Source organism: Suncus etruscus, chromosome 3 (genome assembly GCF_024139225.1).
Source record: "Suncus etruscus isolate mSunEtr1 chromosome 3, mSunEtr1.pri.cur, whole genome shotgun sequence".
In the NCBI taxonomy this organism is placed as follows: Eukaryota; Metazoa; Chordata; class Mammalia; order Eulipotyphla; family Soricidae; genus Suncus; species Suncus etruscus.
The window spans coordinates 91,256,862-91,278,537 of record NC_064850.1 but is presented as its reverse complement, the minus strand read 5'-3'; the positions used below and the strand labels follow the sequence as shown (position 1 = coordinate 91,278,537).

Sequence of the window (21,676 nt, the reverse complement as noted above, 5' to 3'; positions counted from 1 at the left end):
AAGGGAGCAGTCTAGGTAAATATTCACTTATTGTCCTAGGGAATAACTGAAATATGCAAATCACAACCTTTCTCTAACTCTAGAGGTCAGTCTCACAAACTTCTCAATATCTTGAAGACAAATTTTGGAGAATGATAATAATGAAAGAAAGGTAAAAACTCTGAAGAAGTCAGTTAAGAGGTGACACCCAATAAGTTTACTCATCCTAGTGTTTGCCAAATTATTAGTTCAGTGGGTAAAGGGCCTGCAAACAGCTGTTCCAGTTTCATCCCCTGCACTATATATGGTCCCCTGAGTCCTGCCAGGAGTGATCCCTGAGAATACAGCCATCAATGCCAGACTTTCCCTCCACTATCTAAACACCCCCCCCCCCACACACAAAAAAAACCCAAAATGAAATAAACAGAAATCAAACTATAATAATCTCACCTGTTTTAGTAAATTACAGGAAAGTGTGAAGATATCAAATAATGAAGAATCCCGGAAAGAAGAGGCTATTTTTCTGTGCTTGGTTAAAGGATGGGTGGTGTCTGCCTGTGTAAAAAATTTACCAAAACAAAGTTTAGAATTGCAGAACACTTTATTTCCCCATGTAAATTTCATATGAACTAGGAGAAATTTCCAGTGAAAGCAGCATAAACAGAAGGTACATCTTTCCTCTCTCTTTAAATTACTGTTATATAGTGAGACTGTAAAGAACAACAAACTGCTTACTAAGAGCCAGAATATCATAACCCATAGCTTACACTAAGGAAATGGAGGGATGAGCATTTTCACTGTAAAGTTTTGATTGCCTCTGTGCGTAGAAAGGTAAAATTAAACAAATTACTAATCGATATATTATAGTGTGGTTTTGTCTTAAAGACAGACAATATTGGGGCCTGCGCGGTGGCGCTAGAGGTAAGGTGCCTTGCCAGCGCTAGCCTAGGACGGACCGAGGTTCGATCCCCCGCTGTCCCATATGGTCACCTAAGCCAGGAGCGACTTCTGAGTGCATATCCAGGAGTAACCCCTGAGCGTTACCAGGTGTAGCCCAAAAACCAAAAACCAAAAACCAAAAAAAAAAAAAAAAAAAAAAAAAAAAAAAAAAAAAAAAAAAAAAGACAGACAATAGTACAGATTAAACTTTGGTGAACAATCCATTTGGGGCTCAAATTTTTTTTTTTTTTTTTTTTTGTGGTTTTTGGGTCACACCCGGCAGTGCTCAGGGGTTACTCCTGGCTCCAGGCTCAGAAATTGCTCCTGGCAGGCACAGGGGACCATATGGGACGCCGGGGATTCGAATGGATGACCTCCTGCATGAAAGGCAAATGCCTTACCTCCGGCCCCGGGGCTCAATATTTTGCAGAATTTCCAAAATACTCATTGATATAATCTTAATATAAATTAAGTTAATCTTACTGTATCACTTCATTTTTAAACCTATTTCAACATGTAGTCTAATAAAAAATGTCAGCATTAGTCTTTCATTTATTTATCCCTCTGTTCCTATGTTTTCAGCAAAAGTTTAAAAGTTCTGTGATTAAAGACAAGTTAGCATGCCCCCTATCTTTGACACACAGTAGACACCCAGGGAGTGAAATAATTGGCCAAAGGTATTTTTATTTTTAGTCCAATAGCCTAAAGAAAGCCTCAAATCTCCTTTACATATTGATTTTTATCCAAAAGTAAACTCATCATTAATGAGTAAAGTAGAAAGATTTAGGTAGAGTGATCAAAAGTTAAGAGACCCTTCTTTATTTACAGTTTCAGATAGAAATGGTGATGAAAATATATTTTATTTAAATCCAACAACAAAAAAACAACAACAGAAATTAAGCTGCACAGTTCAAAGTATTTTCCATTTCTACCTTAAGTACTATGTAATGTCCTAGATAATAAAATTCTATCAGGTTATACCATATACAGTATAATTTATTATGCAGATCAAAATACAAAGAATAAAAAAGACAAATAAGATTTCAACTTTTCTAGTCTTTAATCATTTCATTTTGCGGCTATCTTCTACTCTGTTTAGAGCTTACTCCTGGTAGGGATTGGGGGGGGGGGGGCATAAGTCACACCAGGACTCAAATCTAGGTTGGCTCTGTGCAAGGCAAATGGCTTAACTACTATCCTAGCTAACCAGCCCCTTAAAATTGTTCTGTACCAACAAAAATATAGTTTGTGGGGTAAATTTTTACAATTTGCACTTACATAATATTCTCCCAACTATGGAGAAAATAATGGTTAAACAGTAAGTCATATGGAAAGAGTACATATTCTGTAACTGCTCTGGGTCAGAATTCAGATTTTGTTAAAAACTGAAAAAAATTAAAAATTAAGACATTTAGGCAATTTAACCTGTATGTCTCAATTTCCTTATCTAGAAAATGGAATATACATAGTACTGACCTAATAGGACTATAATGAGAATATAACTAAAGAATATAATTACTCTTAGAATAACTTGCACAGTTCGAAACATGTAAGCTATTATTTTGATAATTATAAATTATAGAATCATATGTGACAGAGAATAAACCATAACTCACATTTTTATAGGCTATAGGCTAGTATATTTAGATTTTACCAATTTAAAAAGTCAGAAAAAAAGAGAAAAAATGATTAAAAAATGAACAGAGAGGAGCCGGAGCAATAGCACAGTGGTAGGGCATTTGCCTTGCACGCGGCTGACTCAAGAGGAACCTGGGTGTAATCCTTGGCATCCCCATATGCTTCCCTGAGTCAGGAGCAATTTCTGAGTGCATAGTCAGGAGTAAATGGAGTGTCACTGAGTGTGGCCCAAAAAAACCAAAGCCAAACTAAACTAAAAACAAAACAAAAAGAACAGAGAGCCAAGATAAAAAAAATTGGGTATGTTGCTTGCCTACATATGTTCAATCTGGGTTCAATCCTAAAGTCAAGAGTAAGACCTGAGCAATGTACATTAAAAAACTAAAGGGGCCGGAGAGATAGCACAGTGGTAGGACATTTGCCTTTCATACAGCCAACCCAGGACGAAAGGTGGTTCAAATCTTGGCATCCCTTATGGTCCCCCGAGCCTGCCAGGATCGATCCAATACCCCCCCAAACCTAAAAACAACAATAACAACAACAATAGCAACAACAACAACAAAAAAAAAGAAAAAAGAAACTAAAGCAAAAAGCAAAACATAAATAAATAAAACAAACAGGAAGTGGAGTTGAATAGACAGCTTTCTGAATAAGATGCAGACACAAAAGATGTTCACTGTCACCTCTAATGAAATGTGAATCAAAACCACAATGAGTCAGGATTTTTGTACCTGTTAAATTGGCTACTCTTAAAAAAAAAAGATAAGCAATAACAAGAGTTGGAAGGATGTAAGAACAGTGAACCTTTCTATACTGGTACCAATGTAAACTGGCTTATCATTTGGTGGGTCTAGCCCCAAAACATACATGTATCCTATATGTTCGCTGCAGTGTTATTTTTAATAGACAAGACATGGAAATAACCTCTTGATTAGTAGACTCCTCATATAAACATACAATGGAATAATAGTGATTAAAAAGAACGAAACTTTGTCATTTGCAGCAATAAGGATGCACATGAACCCTGAGTGAAATAAGTCAGATGGAAAAAAAATGAAATACTGTATTATATAATTTTATGCATATAGAAAATAAAAAATATATATTAAAAAAAGAAAATAAAGCAAATAAATTAAAAAAACCCTTAGATATAGAGATAACTATCAGAGAGAAAAGGTATTGGAGCATGGGTGAGAAGGAAGAGGGTCAATAACATGATGAATAGAAACTACTTAACAGTGTGAACAGTGTATAACTGAAAATTAGAACATGTTGGAAACCAATATAATCTCAGTAAAAATTATTTTTAAGAAAAACCTAGTATTAGTTAAAATTTCTAGGAATTAATAAAGATGCATAAGTATGAGCAATAGCCACAGTGATGCCAATGTAATCACAGCTGACAACCGAAGGGTAAGATGTTATAATGTTAATATTAGCCTACTCAAAGTCATCAAATTTTAGCTGGATACAAAAGTAATGACTGAGGAAAAAAAATAAAAACAAAAAATGAAACAGCCACAGCTAAAGAAAACCACTGGTGTTTCCTCTGTAGTTTTATTTTAATTGTATGGATGAGTGTAGTCAAAAAATTTTTTTATTGAATCACCATGAGATGTTCTTCTGTAGTAATTTGTGACATCAAAGACTTAACAATTATTTGGTATTTAGCAGAAAGTTTTAAGCATTCTGAAAAGTTTTTTCACCAAAGTCTTTAGGAAATACTTGTGAGAACTAATTTTTAAGTGATTATAAACACACAGAATGTCTATCGCAGAAAGGTCAAACAAACAATGCCAGGATTTTTGTGATCTCTTTTCTGCTCTTCTCTTTAAGACAACTGCTGTCAGGTTAAACTTTGAACATTAAATCTAGTAAGGACACCTGAGATGGAAGGGTTTGATATTCTACAGACAGAGAGGGCCTAGAACAGTAAGAGTGAAGGTAGGTGACACTAACAGAGGAAAATCCAATGGAGCTATTATTTCAAAAGCTATTATTTCACTTACCGCAAAGCACACAACTGCCAAAAAAGATCATCCCACACACAGCAGAAAACACCAAAACTAAGAAAAAATATGGCACTTACTTCAATGAGGAAGGCTGTAGCACTTACTTGATTAATTTCATTGGTTAGCTGAGATAAAATTGTGACGCCAATAATGCAGTATTCAACACTATCCTGGTTAAAAAAAAACAAGTAAGGTAGAGGAGTTGGTTTCTGAAGTTTGATTTCAGCATCTGGAAAGCTATTATACTTGCTTTCCAAAAAACAGAAATAATTCCACAGATATGACAAAATGAGGGAATGAAAGAAATCAAATGACAATTACTGTATCATTATTACAACTACTTAGACAAGGTAGCAACGAATTGTGATTTAAAACTCTTACTTTGCAGGGCATAAAACCTAAGTGTGACAAAGGGAAACTGCTAAATAAGATACGATCAAAATTTAAAACTTTCACTTTAAAAATATCTGTAAACATAGTATCTTACAGATTTTAAAGAGAGATATGAACAAAACACATTTAAGATGAAGGACAAATAGGGGCCGGAGAGATAGCATGGAGGTAAGGCGTTTGCCTTGCATGCAAAAGGACAGTGGTTCGAATCCCGGCATTCCATATGGTCCCCCGAGCCTGCCATGAGTGATTTCTGAGCGTATAGCCAGGAGTAACCACTGAGCGCTGCTGGGGTTACCAGAAAAAAAAAAAAGAGAGAGAGAGAAGAAAAAAGATGAAGGACAAATAAATGCTAGCATAATTTTCAGAGGGAACATATATAATAAGAAAAAAGTCTATTTGAAACATCCTGATTAAAAAAGGTAAGACATAATTACGAATTTACAGAAAACCAAATATGAATAATAAATTAACGTGACTGTTTCTCCTACATCTAACCCACTCTGAGTTACACATGGTTTACGTTTACCAAGTAGAAAGAAAATCAGAAAATTGAACTTCACAGTAGAGACAGGCACTTTTCTCTTTGTTGAAAGACATAACATTTTGGGAGAATAAGCATGAATGTTTTTCTTTTCCTTTTATCGTTTTTGGTTTTGGGGTCACACCCAGCAGTGCTCAGGGGATTCAAACAACTGTCTTTCTGCATGCAAGGCAAATAAATGCCCTACACCCTACCTCCATGCTATCTCTCTGGCTCCAGCATAAATGCTTTTCTTTTTTTTTTTTTTTCCAGAGGAGAACGCGAATGCAGTCCCCCACTTCCACAAATTATGCACTCGAGTTTCCCACATTTGGGGAAATCGCAGGGGCCAGCACATCCGGAGTGCAATGGATAAGCCTCGCCCTGGGGAAACCACTTTTGTGATCATGGTATCGCCCCTGCCAGGTATGTATGCATAAATGTTTTTCGAAGTCAAAAACAGATTATTAATTGAAGTAATTAACAGTCAAAATATACAAACTAAATGCCACCTGCAGTAAGTTATGGTATTTTATTTTAGATCAGAAGAGTATATTCACTCATAGAAAAAAATGAAGTAGTTTTTCTGTGGGTTAAATGTGCTAAATGTAAAATCTTATTTATAAAAAGTATGTTCTCTTCTGTATCTAAGTAGATCAGTAATAAGGATATTGTCACTTCTACCATGCTTATTTTTTAAAATTTTATTTTACTGAAACAATGGTCATCTACAGAGTCCTTCATTTCAGTGAGCAGGGCCCTTCCCACCAGCAGTGTCAACCTCCCTCCACCAATGGACCACAGTGCATCTTATACCACCACCCTTTGCCCCCTGGCCTGTCAATATAACAGGCCTCTTTAAGTTTAGATTGTAAGTTTAGTTTGATTCTATTATTGTTGAACTTAGCATGAACATTTAGTTCTGTCCTTATTTATTCCCCACCAATGCATCCGAGACCACTTGGCTTTGGCCCCAGCCTTTTTTTAGTCCTTTCTTCTTAGTTTTATAGAAAAATGTGGGAATATGTACCACTCCTATTACAGTGGTTATATATATGCACCATACCTGTAGAAACCTTGTGACATCTGTGATCGCATTTCTGAAGACATAGTCATCCTTCTGACAGTCAAACCAGCCCAGTTTTGTTATCCTGGCATATAACTGGATAAGTGCTTGTGTCACAAAAGTAGCCAACTTTGGTCGAGTGGCAAGGTAGTTCAGCACATAGGTTCCTATAAAACAAAGATAACCCACACATTAGAAAGCTCAGTCAAAAAAGGGTGTTCATTTTTAAATGTATCTAAGAAATGGCAAATTTACACTATTTGCCTTAAGCTCTCTTAATTCCCCATGCTACTGAGAAACATAACTTAAGACTGTTTAGTAGGCTTTCCAATACAGAATCTGATACTTGTTAATGAAAACTTTGAAGTGTGTCAACCATGATTTTCTGCCAGGTGGTTCAACAATGTGTTTTCCATGGAACTCAAACTTTTCATTTCTCTAATAAATATGTTAATAGTAGGGCTAAAGAAAGAGTACAGGGATTAAGGCATTTGCCTTGCAAATAACTAACCCCAATTCAGTCCTTGCCACATATAACTTAAAAAAAATCATTACTGGTAAAAAGGACCAGAGAGGTAATACAGGGGTAGGCTGTTTGTCTTGCATATGGCTGATGACAGCTCTATTGCTGGCATCCCAGGTGGTATCCTAATTGAATGCAGAGCCAGGAGTAATCCCTTAACACTATCAGGTGTAACCCCAAAACAAAACCACCACCACCAAATTATTAATGGACATAAAGGATATATGAAAAAAAAATCTCTGGACAATAGAAAGGCTAAGTTAGACTTTATCTTTTTTTTTTTTTTTTTTTTGGTTTTTGGGCCACACCTGGCGGTGCTCAGAGGTTACTCCTGGCTATCTGCTCAGAAATTGCTCCTGGCAGGCACGGGGGACCACATGGGACACCGAGATTCGAACCAACCATCTTAGGTCCTGGATCGGCTGCTTGCAAGGCAAACGCTGCTGTGCTATCTCTCCGGCCCCTAGACTTTATCTGCAGTAGTAAATTTGGTCCTCTTTGCCTTCAAAAGCACAAAATTTGGGGGAGAAAACCCCATATTCCATGTGCTAGCAATTTCAGAATATTATCAACAAGCAATACAAATCTATTATGGATACATCATTAAGAAAAACCTTATTTCCTTAAGAGAGAACAGGTAATGCTTTACTTACGAATATCTATTCGTTGCTCCAATGGTAGAGGGTTGTTTGTGCGTGATACAAGCTTTGTAAGGCATGTAGCTGCCAGTAACTGGGAATAGGATGACTGTAAAAAATGGGGAAAAGAACAGAGAATTCAGTTTTTCTGCATTTTTTTCTTTCTTTCTTTCCTTTTTTTTTTTTTTTTGGTGATGCTCAGGGGTTACTCCTGGCTAGGGGGACCATATGGGATGCCAGGGGATTGAACCGAGGTCCGTCCTAGGTCAGCCATGTGCAAGGCAAACACGCCTTTGAAAATCTGCTTAGATTCAAGAAATAGTAATCAGTTTTGATTTTTGGTCCTCTGAATTTTACAGGGCCTATCATTTTAAGAAAAACTGATCCTTATATATTATATTTAATTGACTTTATTCATAAAGTAGGGGCAGGAAAAAGTGAATGGTCTATCAAAGTGAGCCTTATATACAGATATCTACATTTTGAGGGGGTAAGGTATCAGAAAGGATTTCTTTTGCGGGGGGGGGTCCACACCTGGCAGCGTTCATCCGTTACTCCTGGCTCTATGCTTAGAAATTGCTCCTGGCAGGCTCAAGGACCATATAGGATGTCGGAATTCGAACCACCAACCTTCTGCATGCAAGGCAAATGGTCAACCTCCACGCTATCTCTCTGGCCCCCAGAAAGGATTTTTTTCAAAAAGATTTTAACATCTTGGGGCCGGGAAGGTGGCGCTAGAGGTAAGGTGTCTGCCTTACAAGCGCTAGCCAAGGAATGGACCGCGGTTCGATCCCCCAGCGTCCCATATGGTCCCCCCAAGCCAGGGGCGATTTCTGAGCACATAGCCAGGAATAACCCCTGAGCATCAAACGGGTGTGGCCCAAAAACCAAAAAAAAAAAAAAAAGATTTTAACATCTTTTAAAGAGGAATCTCTGCTTTCATTCAAATCAAGAAACCATATCACTTTAATACCCTTGTTATAGTGATGCTTTAAACATTTCACAGCATAATATTCCTATACTATGATATTAAAAACAAACTGAATAGAAACTGTTCTGTTTCCATCAGAACAGCTATCAATCAATTACAGCATGAGGTGCGACACACACACACACACACACACACACACACACACACACACACACACAATGAGAAAGTAAACTACAGTCCTGAGCAAGAGTAGCACTATTATATTCTCAAGCATGGTTTTTAATACATTTTAACCTTACAGAGAATCAGCCTGTTCTATTTCATCATATGTATAAAAAGAAACGATATGAAAATTTCATCATATGATTATATCATATGACAAACTTGGAAATATTAAATGACCAAGGATTATTTTCCATAAAGCTAAAAATTGTTCTTTTTTAAAAACAGTGAAACGGGCTATAGAGATAGTGAAGCGGTAGGGCGTTTGCCTTAGACGCTGAAGGACAGTGGTTCAAATCCTGGCATCCCATATGGTTCCCCGAGCCTGCCAGGAGCGAATTCTGAGCGTAGAGCCAGGAGTAACTAACCCCTGAGCGCTGCCGGGTGTGACCCCAAAACAAAAACAAAAAAAACAAAACAAAACAAAAAAACAGTGAAACAAGGTACTTTTTACTGAATGAAACTTAGAAAGATGCTTGGGGGGGAGGTGTTGTGAGAAGGAGAGGAAAACATGTTCAAAGAGAATAGGAACTTGAAAAAGCAAGTAAGCAAGCAATTAAAATATACAACATATAAGGGAGAACACAGGCTTGAAGAACCATGAAGCTAAAATTACAAGACAGTAGGCAATCCATAAATGTTACCACTAGATTAAAAGTTTTTAAAGAATTTTATGAAAATGACACTGGCATGGTTCTTATTCAATATTTCTTTTTTTTTTTCACTTTTTTTTTTTTGGGCCACACCCTGTGACACTCAGGGGTTACTCCTGGCTATGCACTCAGAAGTTGCTCCTGGCTTCTTGGGGGACCATATGGGACGCCGGGGGATCGAACCGCGGTCCATCCTAGGCTAGCGCAGGCAAGGCAGGCACCTTACCTCCAGCGCCACCGCCCGGCCCCCTTATTCAATATTTCTAAATACTGAGTATAGCAAGTGTTTCAAGTAATATGCAAGAGGCTACACAGATATCAATATACAAATAAAATGTAAATAACATCTTTTATAACTCTAGTAAATCTGCTACGTCACTAAAAAAGAAAAGATAGTGATTTAAAGAAAAATCCACCTTATCTTTTTTTCTAGTATTGCACCAATCCTCCTTATTCCATTGTGTTGAGTATCAACAGGGGGAACTAGATAATGAAAATAGTTCTTTGGGATGCAACTGTGAAAGCTAGTTATGTCTCTCCCAAATAAGTGAGTGAATTTTAAGGCCCAATGATAGAGAAGTTATAAAATACATGTGATAAAGAATAGCATTAACAAAAATTATTCTGTAGCCCTCATATACTTGCAAAAAGTATCTTAACTGTTAAAAGAAGATTTTTATTGAGCTGTAAGTTGTTTTATTTGCTATACATACATTACAATTCTTTTTTATTGTTTCTTGGACCACACCTGTTGCAGCTCAGAGATTACTCCTAGATTTGATTAAAAAAAAAAAAAAAGCCTGGCAGTGCTTGGAGTACCATATAGAAAGAGAGGATTGAACCTGGGTTGTGTGCAAGGTAAACCCGTATCTGTTGTATTATATCTCTGGACCCCAATTAAAAATCACAAACAAGGGCTGGAGAGATAGCATGGAGGTAAGGCAGAAGGACAGTGGTTCGAATCCTGGCATCCTATATGGTGGTCCCCTGAGCCTGCCAGGAGCGATTTCTGAGCGTAGAGCCAGGAGTAACCCCTGAGCGAAGCCGAGTATGACCCAAAAACCAAACAAACAAACAAACAAAAAACAAAAACACGGTAGGCAGAGAGCATAAAAACCGGCTATCCTTTGCAAAAGCTGGCTCCCTGTGTGTGACACCAGGCGGGGAAAATCCGCGAAAGTACACCGGCCCAGTGGGGCTCAGCTGTGAAAGACTGTGAGTGTGACCTGTCTATGTCTGTCTACTGTCCTCTTGCGTGAAACTCTTGCGAGTGGGGCAAAAAGAGCCTCCAGAAACCTCGCTCGCCCAGACGCCATTTTCAGGGAGGGACTTCAGAGCATAAAAACCGGCTATCCTTTGCAAAAGCTAGCTCCCTGTGTGTGACACCAGGCGGGGAAAATCCGCGAAAGTACACCGGCCCAGTGGGGCTCAGCTGTGAAAGACTGTGAGTGTGACCTGTCTATGTCTGTCTACTGTCCTCTTGCGTGAAACTCTTGCGAGTGGGGCAAAAAGAGCCTCCAGAAACCTCGCTCGCCCAGACGCCATTTTCAGGGAGGGACTTCAGAGCATAAAAACCGGCTATCCTTTGCAAAAGCTGGCTCCCTGTGTGTGACACCAGGCGGGGAAAATCCGTGAAAGTACACCGGCCCAGTGGGGCTCAGCTGTGAAAGACTGTGAGTGTGACCTGTCTATGTCTGTCTACTGTCCTCTTGCGTGAAACTCTTGCGAGTGGGGCAAAAAGAGGCTCAGAGGAGCACGGCCGCTCCGCTTCGCTACGCGGCCGTGCACTCTTTCTAAGGAAAGAACTCCATTGCAACAAGAAGGAAAAATCACACTAAGAACGGCGCTATATCACAGAAGCAAACATTTCTCTCTGGACTGTCTTCTCTGTTACATGCTCGGGCCTAAGATTTGACCCAGTGTGAGGCTTCATCCACGGAGGACTCCCCTCCCTTAGAGGCAAGTCAGCCCATCCAGAAAGGGAGGAGCCAGAGGAGTGTGCTGCCTACATCATATAGACAATGAATACCACTACAACACGTAGAAAAACCCACAATACAAATGTGACAATGGGGAAACAGCGCAGGCCAGCATCAGACATAGAGAATGAAGATGACAATTCTGAGGACCAGATAATGACTGAACAACTAATCAACCTCTCAGATAAGGACTTTAGACTAGCAATATGGAAGGTGCTCAACAGACTCCAAGAAACCATGGATCGAGTTGAACAGAACACTAATAAGAACCAAGAAAATATGAAGGCAGAAATGACAAAACTCCAAACTGAAATAACATGTCAACTAACAGGCCTGAAAAACTCAGTAAACGAAGTGAATGACAAAATGGATAAGCTCTGGGACAGGGTATCAGAAGCTGAGAATAGACTTGGTGCTGTGGAAGATGAGATACATAACAATTCCATACAGCAGGAGAGATTGGACAAAAAACTTAAAGCAAATGAGCAGACAATGGAAAAATTAGTCAAAGAATGGGAACAGACGAAAATAGAAGTCTATGATAAGATCAACAGAAACAACTTAAGAATCATTGGAGTCCCAGAGACCCAGGAAGAAAATTTCCAGGAAGAATCAATGGTCAAGAACATCATTAAAGAGAAACTTCCAGAGCTAAAGAATATATGTGATCAAATCCTGCATGCCCGAAGAGTACCAACCAAAAGAGACCCCAGAAAAACCACCCCAAGACACATCCTAGTCACAATGACAAATCCCACAGATAGAGACAGAATTCTGAAAACAGCAAGATCAAAAGGGGAAATCATGTTCAAGCAAGCTTCCCTGAGATTTACAGCAGACCTGTCACCAGAAACGCTCAATGCCAGAAAGCAGTGGTGGGATATTGTGACAAGACTGAATGAAATGAATGCTTCACCCAGAATACTATACCCAGCAAAACTCACTTTCCGGTTTGATGGAAGAATACATGGTTTCACAGACAAAAAACAGCTCAGAAACTTCACAGACACAAAACCAGTCTTAAGAGAAAAACTGAAAGACCTAATCTAAGACAAGACTACCCAAAAGACACACCAAATTTTGAAATAAAGATGGCGTTAAATCCCAGGACAATTCTTTCTCTCAACGTCAATGGACTAAATGCACCAGTTAAGAGACACAGAGTGGCTAAATGGATCAAAAAACTCAATCCAACCTTCTGCTGCCTACAAGAAACGCACCTGAATAGTCAGAACAAACATAGACTCAAAATAAAAGGCTGGAGAAAAGTTATCCAAGCAAACAACACCCATAAAAAAGCTGGAGTGGCCATACTAATATCAGATAATGCAAACTTTATACTCAGGAAGGTTGTAAGGGACAAAGACGGACATTTTATATTAATCAAGGGGTACGTAGAGCAGGAAGAATTCACTCTCCTAAACATATATGCACCGAATGAGGGGCCAGCAAAATATTTAATACAACTGCTGACAAATCTGAAAAATAATATCAACAACAACACAATAATTGTGGGGGACCTAAACACGGCTTTGTCAACACTGGACAGGTCAACCAGACTGAAACCCAACAAGAATATACTAGACCTGAGGAGAGAAATGGAAGAAAGAGGCCTAGTGGATATATATAGGACACTCCATCCCCAGAAACCTGGATACACATTCTTCTCCAATGTACATGGGACATTCTCCAGGATAGACTACATGCTGGCACATAAAACATACCTCCATAAGATCAAGAGGATAGAAATTTTGCAGACTACCTTCGCTGACCACAAGGCTCTGAAATTATTTGTGAACTCCAAAGGGACTCAGAAGAAACACTTTAACACCTGGAAGTTAAACAGTCTCATGCTCAATAACCAGTGGGTCCGAGATGAAATCAAGGAGGAAATAAAAAGGTTCCTGGAAACAAATGACAATAAAGACACAAACTCTCAGAACTTATGGGACACAGCAAAAGCAGTACTGAGAGGAAAATTTATAGCTTTGCAAGCACACATCAGGAAGGAAGAAGGAGCTTACCTGAGTAGCTTAATGACACAGCTAATAGAACTAGAAAATGCTCAACAAAAGGACCCAAGAATAGGAAGACAGAAGGAAATAACAAAGCTGAGAGCAGAAATCAACGAAGTGGAAACTCAAAAAACAATCCGAAAGATCAACGAAAGCAGAAGTTGGTTCTTTGAAAAAATAAACAAGATTGATAGACCACTGGCAAACCTAACAAAGAAAGAGAGAGAGAGAAACTTGATAACTCGTATCAGGAATGAAAAAGGAGAGATCACTACTGATATGACAGAGATTCAAAGGGTAATCAGAAACTACTTTGAAAAACTCTACGCCACTAAAAATGAGAACCTGGAAGAAATGGATAAATTCTTGGACTCTTATAATCTTCCACGGTTGAAGGAAGAGGATGTAGCATATCTAAACACCCCCATCACCATTGATGAAATTAAAACAGTAATCAAATGTCTGCCGAAAAACAAAAGCCCAGGTCCAGATGGATTCACTAATGAATTCTATCAAACTTTCCAAGAGGAACTACTGCCAATCTTGGCAAGACTCTTTCATGAAATTGAACAAACAGAAACACTTCCAAATAGCTTTTATGAAGCCAACATCACCTTGATACCTAAACCAGACAAAGACGCTACCAAAAAAGAAAATTACAGACCAATATCACTGATGAATGCAGATGCAAAGATCCTCAACAAAATCCTGGCAAATAGGATTCAATGCCTCGTTAAGAAGATCATCCACTACGATCAAGTAGGTTTCATCCCAGGAATGCAAGGCTGGTTTAACATCCGTAAATCTATCAACATAATACACAACATCAATAACAAGAAAAATAAAAACCACATGATCATATCAATAGATGCAGAGAAAGCATTTGATAAGGTCCAACACCCATTCTTGATCAAAACTCTCAGCAAGATGGGAATGGAGGGAACCTTTCTCAATATAGTGAAGGCCATCTACCACAAGCCAGTGGCAAATATTATCCTCAATGGAGAAAAACTGAAAGCCTTCCCTCTAAATTCTGGCACAAGACAAGGCTGTCCTCTCTCACCACTCCTATTCAACATAGCACTGGAAGTACTTGCTATAGCGATTAGGCAAGAAAAGGATATCAAGGGAATCCAGATAGGAAAGGAAGAAGTCAAGCTCTCACTGTTTGCAGATGACATGATACTCTACTTAGAAAACCCTAAAGACTCTATCAAAAAGCTTCTAGAAACAATAGACTCATATAGCAAGGTGGCAGGCTACAAAATTAACACACAAAAATCAATGGCCTTTCTATACACCAACAGTAATAAAGAAGAAATGGACATTAAGAAAACAACCCCATTCACAATAGTACCACACAAACTCAAATATCTTGGAATCAACTTGACTAAATATGTGAAGGACCTATACAAAGAAAACTATAAAACTCTGCTCCAAGAAATAAGAGAGGACACACGGAAATGGAAACACATACCCTGCTCATGGATTGGCAGGATTAACATCATCAAAATGTCAATACTCCCCAAGGCATTATACAGATTTAATGCCATCCCTCTAAAGATACCCATGACATTCTTCAAAGAAGTGGATCAGACACTTTTGAAATTCATTTGGAACAATAAACATCCTCGAATAGCTAAAGCAATCATTGGGAAAAAGAATATGGGAGGAATTACTTTTCCCAACTTTAAACTGTACTACAAAGCAACAGTTATCAAAACAGCATGGTATTGGAATAAGGATAGGTCCTCAGATCAGTGGAATAGGCTTGAATACTCAGAAAATGTTCCCCAGACGTACAACCATCTAATTTTTGATAAAGGAGCAGGAAATCCTAAATGGAGCAGGGAAAGCCTCTTCAACAAGTGGTGTTGGCACAATTGGATAGCCACTTGCAAAAAATTAAACTTAGACCCCCAGCTAACATCATGTACAAAGGTAAAATCCAAATGGATTAAAGACCTCGATATCAGCCCCAAAACCATAAGATATATAGAACAGCACATAGGCAAAACACTCCAGGACATTACAGGCATCTTCAAGGAGGAAACTGCACTCTCCAAGCAAGTGAAAGCAGAGATTAACAGATGGGAATATATTAAGCTGAGAAGCTTCTGCACCTCAAAGGAAATAGTGCCCAGGATACAAGAGCCACCCACTGAGTGGGAGAAACTATTCACCCAATACCCATCAGATAAGGGGCTAATCTCCAAAATATACAAGGCACTGACAGAACTTTACAAGAAAAAAACATCTAACCCCATCAAAAAATGGGGAGAAGAAATGAACAGACACTTTGACAAAGAAGAAATACGCATGGCCAAAAGACACATGAAAAAATGTTCCACATCACTAATCATCAGGGAGATGCAAATCAAAACAACGATGAGATACCACCTCACACCCCAGAGAATGGCACACATCACAAAGAATGAGAATAAACAGTGTTGGCGGGGATGTGGAGAGAAAGGAACTCTTATCCACTGCTGGTGGGAATGCTGTCTAGTTCAACCTTTATGGAAAGCGATATGGAGATTCCTCCAAAAACTGGAAATCGAGCTCCCATACGATCCAGCTATACCACTCCTAGGAATATACCCTAGGAACACAAAAATACAATACAAAAACCCCTTCCTTACACCTATATTCATTGCAGCTCTATTTACCATAGCAAGACTCTGGAAACAACCAAGATGCCCTTCAACAGACGAATGGCTAAAGAAACTGTGGTACATCTACACAATGGAATATTATGCAGCTGTCAGGAGAGATGAAGTCATGAAATTTTCCTATACATGGATGTACATGGAATCTATTATGCTGAGTGAAATAAGTCAGAGAGAGAGAGAAAAACGCAGAATGGTCTCACTCATCTATGGGTTTTAAGAAAAATGAAAGACACCCTTGTAATAATAATTTTCAGACACAAAAGAGAAAAGAGCTGGAAGTTCCAGCTCACCTCAGGAAGCTCACCACAAAGAGTGATGAGTTTAGTTAGAGAAATAACTACATTTTGAACTGTCCTAATATTGAGAATGTATGAGGGAAATGTAGAGCCTGTTTAGGGTACAGGCGGGGGTTGGGTGGGGAGGAGGGTGATTTGGGACTTGGGTGATGGGAATGTTGCACTGGTGATGGGTGGTGTTCCTTTTATGACTGAAACCCAAACACAATCATGTATGTAATCAAGGTGTTTAAATAAAAAAAAATTAAAAAAAAAAAAAAAAAAAAAACACAAATTAAAAATAGAATTTTACTCTTTGAATAATCTAATCTTCTCTTTCCACATGTCTTTCCATCCAAGCAGTGTTTGCTTCTAGACTAATATTTAGATGCCTATCCAGACTCCCTTCTTGAATTCTGACCTTTTATAAGATCTCCATCTTGCCAAAACATTAATTTAATCAGATCATAACTCACTGAAAATGTTGTTTATTACAGTTCTGCCTTTCTGAAGTTAAAAGAGACTCTTAATTCTATATGATAAACAATCCTTTCTTGAGATTTTATTGTCATGATTGATAGCCCCTACCCCTAAGGTAGTGATAAGGGGTAGTGGTAAGGAAAAAAAACCACTGAACAGAGGAACAACAGAGTAGAATACTAGTAGACTAGTATTCTGAAAGGTGACATAAGCTTTGTGGACAGGAAAGGTCATTTAGATTTTTCTTTGCAAAGGCTCTGGGGTGGAACTAAATATAGAAATAGAAAAAGATTCCTAGGGGCTGGAGAGATAGCATGGAGGTAGGGCGTTTGCCTTACATGCAGAAGGACAGTGGTTCGAGTCCCATATGGTCCCCGAGCCTGCCAGGAGCGGGGTTTCTGAGCGTAGAGCCAGGAGTAACTCCTGAGCGCTGGTGGGTGTGACCCCCCCAAAAAAAAAGAAAGAGAGAAAGAAAGAGAGAAAGAGAGAGAGAGAGAGAGAGAGAGAGAGAGAGAGAAAGAAAGAAAGAAAAGAAAAGAAAAGAAAAGAAAAGAAAAGAAAAGAAAAGAAAAGAAAAGAAAAGAAAAGAAAAGAAAAGAAAAGGAAAGGATAGATTGATTCCTAGAAACCTGATAACCTGATTCAGGTGAAAAACAACAGGCCAAAATATATGTTCAGAGATTTTCCAACCGAGGCCAACTGGCCTTTCTCGCTACTAGAGTGGGTTTACTGTGCTTGCAAAAAATGAAATTAAGATGGATGAGTTCCCAGTAGAAGGACATAAGCTACCCAGACTTAAGACCAGAATCTCAGAACCCTGTGCTGCTGTCAGGACTTTCACATCTCACGTACACTTCCTCTCTCGAGAAGTAGCTGGCACTTGCTCAGGCAGTCCGGACTGTTGGTGAATTCAACCAAGGCTTTTTCTGCCTGGAGCCGAGTGGTCGTATCTGTTGTTTCATACAGCTGTTTGCACAGGTTCTCTAGCTGGGCCAGGCTCTGGAAGAGATCAGCCAAGAAGAAATCAGTCTAGTCTGTTAGATATGCAAGTACTGAGCTTGAAAATATAATACTGAGTGAAGATAATTAATAACTAGTGAACAGAGATCTAGTTTCTCAACTTGAAGGACAATCTAGATGGCCTTTAATATAAGAATTTATAGCTTTCTTTGATGTGTTAGAAGATAAAATGTAAGTGTTTCAAAATATTTTTATCTGTATGCATTTTACTTGTTCCTTAAAGATCTATCACAATGACAGCTTTTCCTTACAAACTAACAGTCATACATCATTTTCAAAAATTATAAACACTAGAGGCACTCTGTAAAAATTAACTATACATTTGCTATAAGTGCCATATATTTATATATATCTTTATACAGTTTAAAATGTTTTACCTTTTCATAGTATCTATCAACCTACAATCAGACATTTTCATATAAAAAAAAAAAAAGATGGCAAAGCTTTAGAATGCACATACGCACCTTTCTCCCTGGGTCCCTCATGTCTAAAGTTCAGCAAACTTCTGTTGTACTTTAAACTCTTGCTTTGGTTCCAAATTTAAATGGCAGGGTCAAAATATATTCAACCCTAGCATATGTGCGCACTGAGATAAGACAAGGGAAACGCCCCCAAACAAACCTCTCCAAATCTTGAACCAGTTCCAGGGAAGCAGTAAGAGAAGTGGCTATGTGCTTTGGCCAAAACCCTAAAGAGACACAGATCTACTTACTTCCACTTACATAGTATTGAAAAGCAAACTTTCCCTGACTAACAGAAAGGCAAATATCAGTTAGTCTTTAAAAGCTGAATGGTTTGGACTTTAAGAAAGCTGAGTATGGCCCGGAGAGATAGCACAGCGGTGTTTGCCTTGCAAGCAGCCGATCCAGGACCAAAGGTGGTTGGTTCGAATCCCGGTGTCCCATATGGTCCCCCGTGCCTGCCAGGAGCTATTTCTGAGCAGATGGCCAGGAGTAACCCCTGAGCACTGCCGGGTGTGGTCCAAAAACCAAAAAAAAAAAAAAAAGAAAGAAAGCTGAGTATTTTCAACAGTAACAAGAAAAACCTGGTTTAAATAGTCTGAGGTTAACTACTATAAAAATAAAAAACTTGGGACCAGAGCAATAGTATAGCCGAAAAAGTGCTTGCCTTGTGAGTGGCTGACCTGGGTTTGATTCCCAGTACTTTATATGGTCCCATGCCAGGAGTGATCTCTGAGTGCAGAGCCAGGAATAAGCCCTAAGCTCAGTAGGGTGCAGCCCCCCAAAAAACAAGAATAAAATTTTGGATAAACAAAAAATATATGAAATATTATATTCTATATATTTTAATATAACATAAAAGTTAAGATATTTTATATGCTCATAATAATAATAATAATAATAATAATAATAATAATAATAATCATACCAGCTCATGTAATGAAAATATATTATAGAGTCAGTCTGTCCAAACCACACCTATAATACTACAAAGCAACAATTCCCCCCTCAGGGATTATTTTACTAACTTGATAAATTTTAAAACTTAATCTAACAAGAAAGTATCTTGGGACTTTGATTAAACTTATGTGTAATTTGAGTGATAGCACAGCGGTAGGGTGTTTGCCTTGCATGCAAACAACAGGACGAACCAGGGTTTGATCCGGGCATCCTATATGGTCTCTCAAGCCAGGCATCCATGAACACCACCAGGCATGGCCCCCAAACCAAACCAACCAAAAAAAAAAAAATCACAAACAAGGAAAAAACAAAACCCAAACCCAAAACCCCCCAACCTTCTGTGGAATTTATTCCTCTCTGTGTTCAAACTTATTTCAACTCAAAAAAAGAAAATCACCCTTGCAAAATCAAAATCAGATCTTAATTCTAAGAATTAAGTCCCCCAAACAGTGTCCACACCCACCCCATAGTTTATAAACACAAGGAATGAAGGTTATGACTAAGTGAATTTATTCCATAAAATGTATGTTAACAGTGACATGCTTGTTAATACTGGCTCAAGACCCTATCAACAAATCAGTTTAATCATAAGTCTCCACATTTCTAAGTAAGGTATCAAATCCTCTCTCTAAGGTTTTGTTTCAACCTGATAAGCTTCCTCTACCCCCCCCCACATAAAATGGGACAAATCACTTTAAAAACAGATAAGACATTCACAGAGAGGCAGCCCAATACCTATTATTAGATATGAGGTAGCAGTCACTTTGTAACTCCCACAGCCCCTGTACATTTTGAATTTTCCAATACCATGAACAGACACTCCCTAAACAGTAGTGCTGCTTAACTGAAATTACTTTCCTTAATGTGTGATCAATCAGTTCCAGTAGCTCTCCCAGTGCAAATCCTGTTTATGTTTATTACAAATAAGTTGCTCACATGACAATGCCTAAGCATCTGTCACTAGTTAGCACTGCTAAAAACCTACATGGCAGGTTGGAGGAGGGTTTTTTTGGTGGTTGTTTTGATTTGCTTTAATTTAGCAGACAAAAACATACTGCAGGGTAAATCTGGTAATGAGTTCTCAGCTCGAAAACAAGACTGTTTAAAAAACAAAAAAGTTATTTGATCATATAAACAGTTTGAAGAACATTATTTTTTGTTTCCAGAAGAACAAATGAAAAACAATTTTGTTTTCCCAATTAGTGAAAATATCTAAAACCATCGGGTTAATAGTCATTTTATTTGAGTTGCCAATACGACCCGTGGAAGGAGGGAAGTGAGATACCTTACATTTACAGCCTCAGAATCCTAATGTTTTTTGGGGACTGGGGTTAGGCCATAATCGATACAATCGGTACAAGGCAAGCGTCCTACCTAAGATGTAAACACTATCTCTCCAGCCCCTTAACCCTAATGTTTTCAAAGCAAATCTAATGAATGGGGCCCGGAGATATATAGCACAGTGGTGTTTGCCTTGCAAGCAGCCAATCCAGGACCTAAGGTGGTTGGTTCGAATCCCGGTGTCCCATATGGTCCCCCGTGCCTGCCAGGAGCTATTTCTGAGCAGACAGCCAGGAATAACCCCTGAGCACCGCCGGGTATGAAAATCTAATGAATGATTATCATTAGACATTTTTGAATTCGCTGGAGACGGGAGGAAGAGGGAAGGACCCAGAATAAATAATTTATCCCATAATGATATGACTACCTATTAAAAGTAGTACTTAAAATTTAGGGTAGCAACTACACAAATGATGTCTGTCCTAACTCCCAATTCCTGTCTTAACAAGGACATCTATTACCTGATGACAATTATGTCTGAGAAAAGCCTTTACTGAAACCTGGGGTTCTTTTTTGGTGGAGCCCCACATCCATTGGTACTCAGGTGACCATATGAAGTGCTGAGATGAAGCCCAGTTCAGCACCCTATATATTAAACAATCACTTTAGCATCTGAGAAGTCAGTTTTTTTTACTCTTGAAACTACCAAATTTCAGGATTATTTGTTATCTACAGATAAACTCTTGTCTTGGTTCCAGTAAAACAGAAATGTTTGCCTGATGAAATACTATAAAAGGCGATCTTCAACTAGCAAAATGTAGTGTCAAACTCAAAACAATAAATTCCATAAATCTATGTTACATGGACTTCAGCAGTGATTATAATGAAGGAAATAAAAGAATATATAGTGAAAATACATCTCAGCTAGTCTCATTTTAATATAAATTGCAGCTAGTTGTGACTATGGAACATAGAACATAATTTATCTGGAAAAGTTGTACCTAGATTAGAAAGAA

The 21,676-nt window shown here is 38.5% G+C and overlaps 1 protein-coding gene and 1 non-coding gene across 2 annotated transcripts in view; both read right to left on the bottom strand.

Annotated features, from left to right (window-relative positions):
* Positions 1–21,676, bottom strand: part of XPO7 (exportin 7) — a 107,690-nt gene that overhangs the window by 36,969 nt on the left and 49,045 nt on the right. Inside the window, exons 2-6 of the mRNA XM_049769433.1 lie at positions 17,791–17,937; positions 7,727–7,820; positions 6,551–6,717; positions 4,673–4,738; positions 430–534 (exon numbers count right to left, since the gene is read on the bottom strand). Coding sequence (XP_049625390.1) covers positions 430–534; positions 4,673–4,738; positions 6,551–6,717; positions 7,727–7,820; positions 17,791–17,937 — 579 coding nt within the window. The remainder of the gene's footprint in view (positions 1–429; positions 535–4,672; positions 4,739–6,550; positions 6,718–7,726; positions 7,821–17,790; positions 17,938–21,676) is intronic.
* LOC126004880 (U1 spliceosomal RNA) lies at positions 5,755–5,918 on the bottom strand. Its single transcript, XR_007494107.1, has one exon. It is a non-coding gene; the product is annotated as a U1 spliceosomal RNA (small nuclear RNA).